General features: G+C 44.3%; 1 protein-coding gene across 1 annotated transcript; it reads left to right on the top strand.

The window, feature by feature from the left end:
* The first annotated feature begins 557 nt into the window (after positions 1-557).
* LOC136509492 (uncharacterized) lies at positions 558-2,173 on the top strand. Its single transcript, XM_066504270.1, has 2 exons — positions 558-1,193; positions 1,709-2,173. The coding sequence occupies exons 1-2, from the start codon at positions 1,071-1,073 to the stop codon at positions 1,958-1,960; spliced, it is 375 nt and encodes a 124-aa protein (XP_066360367.1). The 5' UTR covers positions 558-1,070; the 3' UTR covers positions 1,961-2,173.
* Positions 2,174-11,769: the final 9,596 nt, after the last annotated feature.

The following is an 11,769-nucleotide window of genomic DNA, read 5'->3' as shown; positions in this document are numbered from 1 at the left end:
CTTGGAAACGGAGTTTGTTTAAAACCCCCCAAAAAAAATCCCCTACGTTCCTTTTTTTATTTAACAATAAGTTTCATACCAAAACTCTTACCTCACTTTCAACATGTGATTGTGTTGCTTGAAAACTCCTTTATTACCATATCTTGAAAGAATGATTTTGGTTTCTAAACATACAATTTGAGTATATTTTCTCTCTCTCTCTCTCTCTACAAAACAGTTTTTGTAGCTTTATACTTTTAAAAAACCACTCTCAAATTGTCCTCCTCCTTGGGTTTTGAAAGGAAAACTTGAGAAAAGCTCTCTTATTTACCCATGTATTCTAAACAGTGATATATGAAAAACCTGTTTCATCTGTTCTTCAAAAAGTTTTACAAAACCAAGAAAGATTTATGTTCTTCAAAAAGAGTTGACATTCCGATAAGAAGTCGCATCTAACATTTTTGTCGGATCCTATATATGCTGTTTCTTTCTTGCAATAAATGTCCAGTTACGTATACGATCAAATCAAACGGGTGACTGCCAAAGAAGAAGAAAAAAATCCAACAAAGGCAAAACACTCGAGAACCCCCCTCCTCTGCTACGTGCCACGATCATGACCGAGCAGCGTCGCCACGTATACGATCATGACGCACGACACGAATCCAGACGCGGTGCTGAACGGCGATACTCCATACCCAGCAGGCAGCAGCCGGAGGGGGTGGCGACGACGGCTCCGAGTCCGAGAGCGCGGCCGGGAGGGGCGTCGGTGTCGGAGACGGCGGCTGGCGGCGTCGAGGTCGGCTTTTGAGTTTGAGGCGGAAGGGATCAAGGTGAGTGGAAACGGTAATCGGGTTCCGGAATCCGGATCGGACGGCTTCTCATAATAACGTGCTCGGAAAGAGCTCGCAATCGATTATCGACCAGACGAGACCAGCCATAAGGGCAGATAGACAGCGCCCCCGCCTCAGGCCTTCCTAAAAACAAGGGCTGTCGTCTCACCCGCGAACTCGTGAACTCGCCGCCGCCGCCGCCCCGGAGCCCCTTCCGACTTCCGTTAGCGCGCGCTCGGCTGAAGGAAGGCTTGAAGGAAGATGTCGTCGAAGGCGAGATCCGACCCCGTAGATCTGGAGAAAGGTGTCACCGGGCTGAGGGAGGAGGAGGAGAAGCTGTCTGCGGTGGACCCTCGCAAGTCCATGTGTATAAAGCTGTTGCTGGTGAGTTTCTGTCCCCCCGCTTTTCCTTCCTTCCTCTTGATCTGATCTATCTGTTTTCTCGGCACTTGGTCTAGATTTGGGATCCTGTTGTTTTGTTGGATTTCTACCAGATTCGCCGAGTCCAGCATGCTAGCAGCAACATCCTCAGTTCAATTTCAGTTTCATTCTCGCGGTTATGCTCTGTGATCGTTGCGTTATAGTATAATCATGAATCAATTTCTACTAGTAATTATATTCTTAAGTTGATGATTGTGGTGGTTGTACACTCAACTTTCTGTTTATATGCCCATACCAATAATGATAATAATAGTAATAAGTGTCGAGAGGACGCCATCAGAACAGAAGCATCCACTGTTTATCTGCTCATCTTTGTGCTTGATACATACAGATTCTGCTGTGCTGTGCTGTTTTTTCGACATCAACCACCCCACAGCTAGTATATATTGTGTGCTGCGTCTGTAACACGAGGATCCCAATGGTTTATACTTATCTAAATGCCTCTATTGTTTCTGCAGGATGCAACGGCCTTGCTCTATGTGCTGTTTTTTGTCGGCTTCATGGCCTGGGCGATTATGGTTTCAAACACCTGGTGGGATCCGTTGCTGGCTCTTTGTATCATGTTGCCGATCTTGCTTTTGACGCTCTGGATGACGACCAAGATGAAGGAGGTGTGCATTCAGGGACATGACACGGAGGAGGCTACACTGGGAAGCGACGACAGCGATCTTAGTACCAAACTACTAGGAGCATCTTCTAATAAGAAATAAGCTTAGTGAGCACCGTCTTAGTTAATTTCATTTTGAATGGTTATTATTATATATGTCGCGTGTGTAACTTAACACCTCACATCGTGCCTTCCATGCCTTTTTTTTTGGTTCCATGTGTTTGAATTCCACTGCTAGTCTATTGCGTTGCGTGATTGCGTCAGAACCAGTTTGACCAGGTTTGGTCTTGTTAACCGAACAAGAATGTCGTGCATCCATCTCTGACTACCTATCTCCACTCTACTTGCTGTAAATCCCAAATGTAAGTGTGCCTCGAAGAGATCCTTAAAATAATTTTCTAATCTGTTTTTATCCGGGGATTTCATGAGCTGTTAGATTCAGACCGTATTTGCATCTCATAATCTAAAGTTTATGACTAAATTTTAGACCACTTTAGCTCACATTTATGCTCTAATGAACTAATATTTTGTGAGGTCGGCTAAAATTTAGACACAACTTTGGACAACACGTTTAGAGCCTCAAGAGATAAAGTAACCTAAAGGTTATTAGTAGCTAAATAGGCCCTAAGAAGGTAGTTTGATTTAAAGTAACCTTCTCCAAAATCCGATGGAAAGATATAAGGATGGATAACGTCTTTGGTATCTTCTCAAAAATCTCTATACAGGGAAATGAAATATTTGACTTAATATGTCTCCAATATCCTCCGTCGCCGAAGAAAATAGGAGATAGGTCCATCAACTGGTCAACCATAAGCTAGAAAACGGGATGGGAAAAATCCTAACTGACACCGTATACTGCTTTACCCGATCGTATACCTTTCTCTCGGGAAAAATAACGAAAACAGGATCGAAATCTGTTGAGCTCTTTTCCCGATCGTATTCTCTGATCCTGTATCATATCTTACGAGAATTTTCCTGCCAGGAATACCGTATGAGCTAGCTCCTCCAACCGGCCAGGCAGCACCGCAACAGGCCAGCAGCCCAGCCCACCTACCGAAGCCAGGCCCAGTCTGACGAAGTGATGAGTGAGTCCAGCCACGCTCTGGGATTCTCTGTGACGCCGCATGCTGCCACTCTATGTGGCTCTACGTATCTCTCACTAACGATCACAATTCTCACACCGTCGGCCGCACTTGTTGGAGTCTTGTCGCTGTTGTAGAAGGACCCAAGAAGCAGACTGTGATAAAGTTGGCGCCCCCCTGAAAACGACTCGACCTACTACTTCGACGTGTAGGTTGGCTGGTAGCCTAAAGATGGAGAGCGTGTCTTAATTACACCGCTGCCGAGATGTGATCAGTTATACCATTTAGCATTAGCAGTTAGGGATTTTTTTTTTTTTTTTTTTTTTGCCAAGCAGGCCGTAGAGGGTGAGAAAAGTGTCAAAGTTACCACAATATCGACAAGTTCTGGCTGTTCCACGTCCGCTGGCAAGACGTTAGTGTTTAGGACCTACCAAGAATGTCGATAAACTAGAGCTTAGTAGCTGCAACACATACAAAAGACTATATAGAATTTGTGACTGTGGGTACAATACAACAAGGCAAAGCGTTATGATGGCTTGGCCTACTCAAATTCTTCAAATGATGCCTCATCAGGTTTCGTCGTCTCGGCCTGAAGCCCAAGCTTTCTTGTATGGGCCTTCGGCTTTAGTGCTCTGAACTTGTTTTTAGTTCCTAAACGGGCACTACACTTTGGGGATGCTACGTTGGTTGTTTACTTGTTTACCATTAGCGACCGTTATCGACATGTATCCAAACATATTGTATCGTTTAATTTCTCGTTTCTGTTTTCTCAATCGACATTCCCGACTCTGTCTCCGTTTTCGTATAAAAAAATAAAATGAAACAAAAACGGTTAGAGTTTTTCAGACCATTAGATCGGATCGGGTGGAAGGCCAACGATCCCCAGGAAAACATGCGTCCATCGAGCATCGATGGAGAGTCCTGCTATGCTTCATTCAAAATTAAGTCTACGCGGGATCGCACGGCGACGACGAGCCGTTCGATGGCCCTCACCCTGGGCACGCTCGCGCACGCCTAGCTTCTCGCCCATGGACGACCGGTTCCACCTGGAGGATGCCGCGGAGGAACTGCGGAAGCATGGGTGGTTGGCAGCGACGTGTCATGCTCATCCACGCACCGCGGTCGAGGTCACGCCGACGTCGCCGGCGACGAGGGACAGCAGCGCCAGCGCAGCCGCGCTTAAGCCCGGACACGTTCTCCCGTCCTGTTCGCTTCTCTTATAATCAGGATCATCGGGCTCCGCTGGCACCGCTGCCAAGTTTATGTATATACCAAAAGTAGACATTTTGAGACTTTTGGGAATGGGACGCCATATTTGATGACCGGTGATAAATTTTTCTCTACATTTTTTTTAAATGACTTATAGTTGTTTTCACGTGGTCTTGCGTAAGAGAAGCTTTGAAGTGGACTGATCTCCCTACTTCTGTCAGAGACGTTATGCAGACCTGGGCCCTGTTTAGTTCTCTCTCAAAATGCCAAATTTTTTAAGATTTTCCATCACATCGAATCTTTGGACACATGCATGAAGCATTAAATATAAATAAAAAATAAAACTAATTACCCAGGGGTGGTCCGGCCCACAAGATTAAGGCGTGCACGGCGCTGCTCGGCGTGCACCGCAAGACATTGTATAGTACCAAATAAGTTACTTTACTTGTAACCCTATCTCCTCCAGAGTATATAAAGAGAGGTAGGGGTCCCCTAGCGGATAGGATCTATCAGATCGGATCTACATACAGATCAATACAATACACCAAAGACACAGGACGTAGGGTATTACGTCGATCAGACGGCCCGGACCTGTCTAAATCGTTGTTTCTGCGCCTTGTGTCACCATCTGGTTCCTGATTACGCGCACCCCCACCGATAAATCTATCATCACGGGATATCCCTCGGTGGACTGCCGAGCATATTCTGTCGACTATTGTAATGTTACAGATTAAATAAAGACATACATTGTATTGGATCATATGAAATGAACCTTCACGGGTTAGCAGCTAGCTGTGCCCGCAAAAAAGGTCCAAGGAATGTATACCAGAGTTACTAACCAAGCTCATGACAATCTCACAAGGAATCACCCGCCCAAATTTAGTTAGATCCTCCAACCGAACCACCCTGTATCACCAAATGGAAGAACCAACAGAGCGCAAGTTAACGAAAATTTCAGTCGAAAAAGAAATAGATTCAGTTCACATTAGAAGGACGAAGTACCTGCTGGAAGCGAGGAGCCCATATGGGATGGGACTGCTGGAGCCTTGAAGAGTTGCACCATTTAATCTGTAATATTATACACATATAATACCAAAAGGTTTGTGCTGTTGGCTTGTTCTGCCCTATGTTCATGACATCGGACATGCAAAGGAGACAAAAAAATTCCCAACGATCTGTGTTTACCTGCTGCACATAGGAGTCATCTTTTTTTTTCTTAATCTAGCAGTCAACCAAGGTAACTGCAGTACAGCGCACTAAACTTAATTTTGAATGAAGCATAACTATAGATGTCTTGTTTTGGATTGAGATAATAAAAAAAAAACAATTGGCTTTCAGTTTTATGACCAAGGCAGAATTAACTGCATGCATGGAAAAAATCACAAACTTGATTTGGAGAGCTTGCAACATACGGAGTGCGGAGTAACACACAATCTCTGATTGCCTACTAATCTAAATATGTAAAACAGATTATCAAGGATCTTCTAGACCATGAACTTAATTATAATTTCCCTTCAAGTTCTACTTTATCAACACTGCTAACATTGCCTTTTTGAGTGCCCAGATGATGACTATATATGGCAATAAGTCACATATGTTCCCTTCTTTTAGAGCATCTCCCAGAGTTCCCTGAATCTCTTCCTAATCCTTGGTTTTTTTTAGTAAGATGAGAAAAAATCTTTCTCCAACAACTCCTAATCTATCCTCCTAAGAGCAATTCCAACATAAGAGCTATCCATGTTGACATGTTGTGTAATCTATATTTGAGTATTTTGGAAAAAAAAAAAGAATCCAACAGCTATTGTATCTGGCTTTCTAAAATAACAAGCCATCTATCCCGGTGTTCTCGCATGCTAAATATAGTTTGCATGTGCCGCTAGCCATCTGCCTCACCGTACTAGAAAGACTGTTGGAGTTTTCTGTTTTTTTTTTGCTGGAGTTTCTATTTTATATATTAGCTAAATCATCTACCCTACTAATGCACCAAGTTTTCTTCGATTGGTCCACCCAGAAAAGCGTCCCCTGCTGAGATGGCCATCCTAAATGCACCCTAAAAATTGTACACACAAAATTAACCATATCCGAATCAACCGCCTAGATCTACCCTACTAATGCACCAAGTTTTCTTCGATTGGTCCACCCAGAAAAGCGTCCCCTGCTGAGATGGTCATCCTAAATGCACCCTAAAAATTGTACACACAAAACTAACCACATCCGAATCAACCGCCTAGATCTGTCATCAATATTCTCTCTCATTACTCACGCACAATCCAACGATCAGCATATTTTGGATAAGGCTCTGCAACTCTGCCTGAATTTCTTCAGAATGCTACTGCTGCAGTTGCTATGCTATATCGATCAGTCATCAATCAATGTGGTTCTGGGCATGTGAACAAGCTGCACCTCTGTCTGAGTTCATGAAGCCACCGAAATCTCTTGCTCGTTTCACGTAAATATGAGCATTCACACATGGAAGTATTAGCATGTTAGTTTTGTCCAGCGCTTAATGATAGCATATCAATGTACAAATGTAAGCTACTACCTGATGGTGCTTGAAGGATTGTTCATAATGTACAGATCATAAATTTTGTTTCCATCATGATCCAGCATTAGCTGATGTACCTGTTCCGGTGGTCCTTTCATCAAAACCAAGTCATTTGGTGGGTTGCAGCCTGGCCGGAGCTAAAACGCACCAGGTTAACAACGACGAGTCACACAGGTTTTGAACTGAATAAAACAGTCAAGGACCGAGCTCCAAATGTTGCTAATTACGGAGCTATGAACTTACATTGGCAAACGGAGCTGGAGCTGGAACAATCCGTCCAATCTCTGACGGACCTGGAGGTGGTGTTCATGGCGGAGCTGTGCGGTGGCAAGGCGGCTCCTGCGCGTGCCCGCGGCCGCCAACTTACGCATGCGTCATGCGTGTGCTGGGCGGCGTCAGCCCAGGCGCCGTGTGAGATAAAGCATGACGGATCTTGAGGACCATGGAAAGAACCGTCAATTTGATAAGATGACAGGATGCTAATGCTGTCACAAATTCTCTTTTTTTTTTTATTCATTTACTTCTGAGTCGCAAATTGTTTTCCCCTAAAATTTGTATAGCATAGTAGATAGGGAAACAACCAGTGAACACTAACCATATATACTAGCTTCACTTCACTAGAATAGGGAAACCTGTGTTGCGGATTGAAAATGAAATGCCCTTTATCTCCAATAGACCAATAGACCTTTGTTTTGTCTTCCCTCCATTTCACAAAGTGCAAGTTGATACAGCTATGCATTAGTCTGCTAAAAAAGATTGCCTTAGACCTCCTTATGAAATAAACTGTAACCGAGATTATCCTGCTCGTGGTAGCAGTCTAGGCTCAGATGTCCATGCAACCGAAATAAGACTGTCTCCAACTCTCCATACCAGTGATTTGTTTACGTCAAACTGCAATACTTGTTTCTTAAACAAATTCACCAGATACCCATCTCAACTATCTTCTAAGGCCGGCTGTCTGATTATGAATCTTGGCCAATAAGCCCACTCTTGCAACCAGGTTTTGATGCCAGCCCAAGGGTTAGAATTCCAAAGCTATCTGAGACTGACATCAACATGCATCTTGAGTTCTTGACACCCTTTGTACATGTTATTGATGTGTCATATTGATTCCGATCAGAATGTGACCTTAGGCCAACATATTACTTTGTAGTACATAGCCAACATATGATTTATTTTTGTTCTTTGTGATCATGTGCCATATTAGTGTAGGGGAACATCTACGCACTAAGAGCATCTTCAAGAGTACCTAATATTTTCTTCCAAAAAATATGCAGTTTTACAACTTGTAAAAAAAGTATTAGAAATAATAAAGAAATCCATCTCCAAGAGTTTCTAATAATCCACTCCTAAAATATAGAAGACAATTTTATATCAGGAATTCTATACTATTTCTAAATTATCCTAACCACTTTTATATATTATTTCTCTCTTGTACATTTGTATTAGGAACCCTTTTCTAGTCTTTATTCTTTCCACACCCTTCCACCTTTAGATTGGCCGATAAACACGCGCGGGGATAAAAGATATGCGCGGCTCGGAAGCGCATAACTTTACGCGGAACATGGTGACTTTTCCCAAGTTCTAAAAGATTAGAGCAACTCCAAGAGAGTATAAAAATAGATGACTAAACCCACTAATATAATGCCCGTGCTAACGCCACGACTTTAAGTCGTGGAATGCACATGGAAATAACTGATTGTATTTGAGCGTGTATACAATCCCCCAACGCGTTAGCATCTGGATACGGTGGTGCTATTGCCGATTTGCCGTAACACAAGGCCCATAAAAAAATAAATTGTAATGCCTATAACTCGATAAGTAGACACATTCTAAATAGCGTATTCTTACCAGCCGAAGATCCTAGTTGATCCGGTGGTATTGAAAGTGCACTTGATTCAGCCTTTCGCCGGGCACAATACTCACGTTGCTTCCTATTTCTCTCCTCCCTTTCCTCATTGGTTTATTGAGCCCTTATCGTAGCGCGGTACTCACGTTGTTTCCTGTTCCTTTCCTCCCTCTTGCGTTCTTCAGTGCAAGCTGTTTGACATGGTGGTGAGTGGACTGGTCGTACGTCGTGTCTTCATCGTCGGAGGACTCGATGTTGGCGTAGTTAGTTTTGGTCCACTATAGCCTGAGCCTGCACCGTGTCGAACGCTGGTACCAAGCTTGGTACTGCCTAAACTCACGGTTCGTGTGCGGCTCATTGTTGTCGTCCAGGTTGTCGTGCATCTCCTCCCATTCCTCAATGTAGGACTGGTGGTGCCTCTCCTAGTCAAAAATCTTCTGTTCCTCTGACGATCCAACCTGCACATATGTCATCATTACATTAATCCACGTACGTGGCACCATATTATAAGAAATGGACCATCATCATGAGATATTTGAAATATCATAACACTTACTTGTGTAAGTCAATGCCAGTCGAGAACAGAGGCATAGGCCAAAGCTGTCTCACTTCAAATTGACATGCAACCCTATCTGGCAGGTGGTACTCGATAGCATAGAAGCAGATTAGAGGGCACCTCATCCTATAGAAGTAGTCATCGGCCTCACAGACGTTGCTCAGCTGAAAAGGAAGTGTGTCCTCTCCACCATACGGCTCCCACTACACCTACAATATGTCCAAATAAGATGTTAGATGGTATACTAATCCTTTTCAAAGCAGCATGGAAAATAAAATTTACTTACACTAGACGTCATCAGTGAATCTAGCTCGCTCATGTACTCAATGTACACCTGGTCTATCCGCGTGTGTGGAACCCTGACCTAGTCCCAAAGGTACGCCCACGTCGGCTGGCGACTTGGAGGCTGACCTTGGAACCACTCATGATGAGCCAGAACCTCTGGATGACCAACTGGAAAATGAGCCCACATCCATAGCTATAACAGGTACACACATCCATCAAGTGATGGGTTCGCCGTAGACCGATGACACCCCTCACATAGCTGTCGGTATAGAAAACACAAGATTGTAGAGCCCCAGCTGTACTGACCCACCTGGTCCCAGTCACTGAGGCAATGGATCCACATCCAGGACGCATTGTCACCCATCGCATCGGGAAAGAGAACGCAAGCAAAAAGGTGTAGGATCCACGCCCAGCAGTAGTACCCAACTGTCTCCTCATCTGCCTCCTCGGGGCACTGTGCGAACTCTGTACGTAGCCATGAGATGGGAACTCCAGAAGTGTGAGCCCCTTGCTCACCAAGCTCACGCCCAAGGAAGGCCTTCACTCGTGCTTTCCAGCCCTCTGACCTACACTGCTCGATGACTGGGTTCCCATGAATCCTTAGGCCTAACATCTTCTGACAGTCCTGAAGTGAGACTATCATCTCCCCAAAAGGTAAGTGGAAGCTGTGAGTCTCCGGCCGCCACCTATATTTAAGACCAAGCAAGATTACTTATCAAAAAGTCAATCGCATGAACAAATGGCCATGAATGGAGCAAATGATTCACTTTAATACCTGTCTACCAACGCAGTTATCGTCGCTGAGTTGAACTTGGGCAATCCATGATGAACCTGAAAGGAGATGACATCCAGGCTAGCTCTTTGCAGAAAAGGAGTATACCTATCGTCGTACCGAATGTCCAAGAACCCACTGTGGGTCCTAAAATGAAGGTGCAGAAGGTCCTGCATCAAATAAAAGATAGTCACATGTTACTTCACGAACACATGTACGAATAAAACTTATAGATTATTACCTACCCCAACGCAACGAGACGTCCTCGATGGGTCTCCTCGTACGTCGGGTCCAGCAGGTGGAATTGCTCCATCCTACAAAAAAGTGAATGAATTAGAATTGCAATGTACAATGAAACATGAACTTATAAATGTATAAGTAATTGACACAAATACAAGTATAAATTGAGACATGCATAATTAAATATATGAATAAGACAAATATAAAATAATACTATAAACCAATAGTCCTACCTCACTAATCTGTCAACGGCAACTTCGTGAGTTGTGGCCAAGTCTACCGCACTTGCTGCACTCGTACTGCTCGGGATCAGTAACAAATGGAGTTCCTCTCCCATGCCTAGTTCTTCTGGGTATCTGATCCATAACTATCCTATGCCTCATCATCTGCCTTGATCCACGCTTGTTCCAACGGTAAGCTGAATCCGCAATGTACTTCGGCCCATCATATGGAGGCCACTCTCTAGGGTCCTAGAAAGGCATGAAGCGGGGGCTCCATGTGTTCACAAGTGTGTTGACACTGAACTTGTGAGGTATCCTCCTCTTGATATTATAGTTGCGATGCCTAGCTGCTGCCACCAAATGAGAACATACAAAGTGGTATTGCCTTGGTTTACCACAAGTGCACTTGAAATCTTGGAGGACAACCACATGTATCCTCGACTCTCGGACCTCACTGTCGGACGTTGTACCGCTGCTATGCTCAACCTGATAAGTCCCTGTGGCATGGTCAAAACATGCAACCTCATGTATGCTAGCCCTTTCTCTTGCCTTCTCTAGATGTGCCTTTGGTTTCAGAGCCCATATCTCTCCATCACTCCTCAACTGCAATGCATGGGAATGTCTATCGTTGAATCAGGCAACAAGCTTATAGAAGGTGAATTGAACAATTGCATTCATGGGCATACCACGTATCCCCAATAGCAACTTATTGAATGACTCTGCCATGTTGCTGCACTGAAACTCATACCTCTAGCCACTGGCGTCATGAGCTCTCGTCCATTTCTCCAAATCCCTCATCAAACCTGTGAGCCAATGTCTACCTTCTGCATTTGATGTGGTTCTGACCTGCTCCAACTTTTCCCTAAAGTACTTATCCTCAAGCTGTCGAGCAACCTCCTAGAACAGATCAAAGTTTTTCTTGACACCGTCCTTCCAGAGTAGATTCTCGGCAAGGTGTCGAGTACACCAACGATGGTGCAAAGGTGCATACCCCTCTAACTGCTCTCGCACGGCATTAAGTATGCCCTGATGCCTATTAGATATGACGCCAACCTCCCTGCCAGGCCCAACCACGTGTATCTAGACTAGCCTCAAGAACCATCCCCAACTATCATTGTTCTCCTTCTCAACCAAAGCAAATGCCAAAGGAACC

The sequence above is a fragment of the Miscanthus floridulus genome, chromosome 1 (genome assembly GCF_019320115.1).
Source record: "Miscanthus floridulus cultivar M001 chromosome 1, ASM1932011v1, whole genome shotgun sequence".
NCBI lineage: Eukaryota > Viridiplantae > Streptophyta > Magnoliopsida > Poales > Poaceae > Miscanthus > Miscanthus floridulus.
This window is presented reverse-complemented; position numbering and strand designations above follow the sequence as displayed.

What these genes read in the sequence shown, in the direction of transcription:
- LOC136509492 (XM_066504270.1), top strand. Translation starts at nt 1,071, where the DNA reads ATGTCGTCGAAGGCGAGATCCGACCCCGTAGATCTGGAGAAAGGTGTC. An exon ending in TGTGTATAAAGCTGTTGCTG is followed by an intron (nt 1,194 to 1,708) that starts GTGAGTTTCTGT and finishes TTGTTTCTGCAG; the next exon opens with GATGCAACGGCCTTGCTCTA.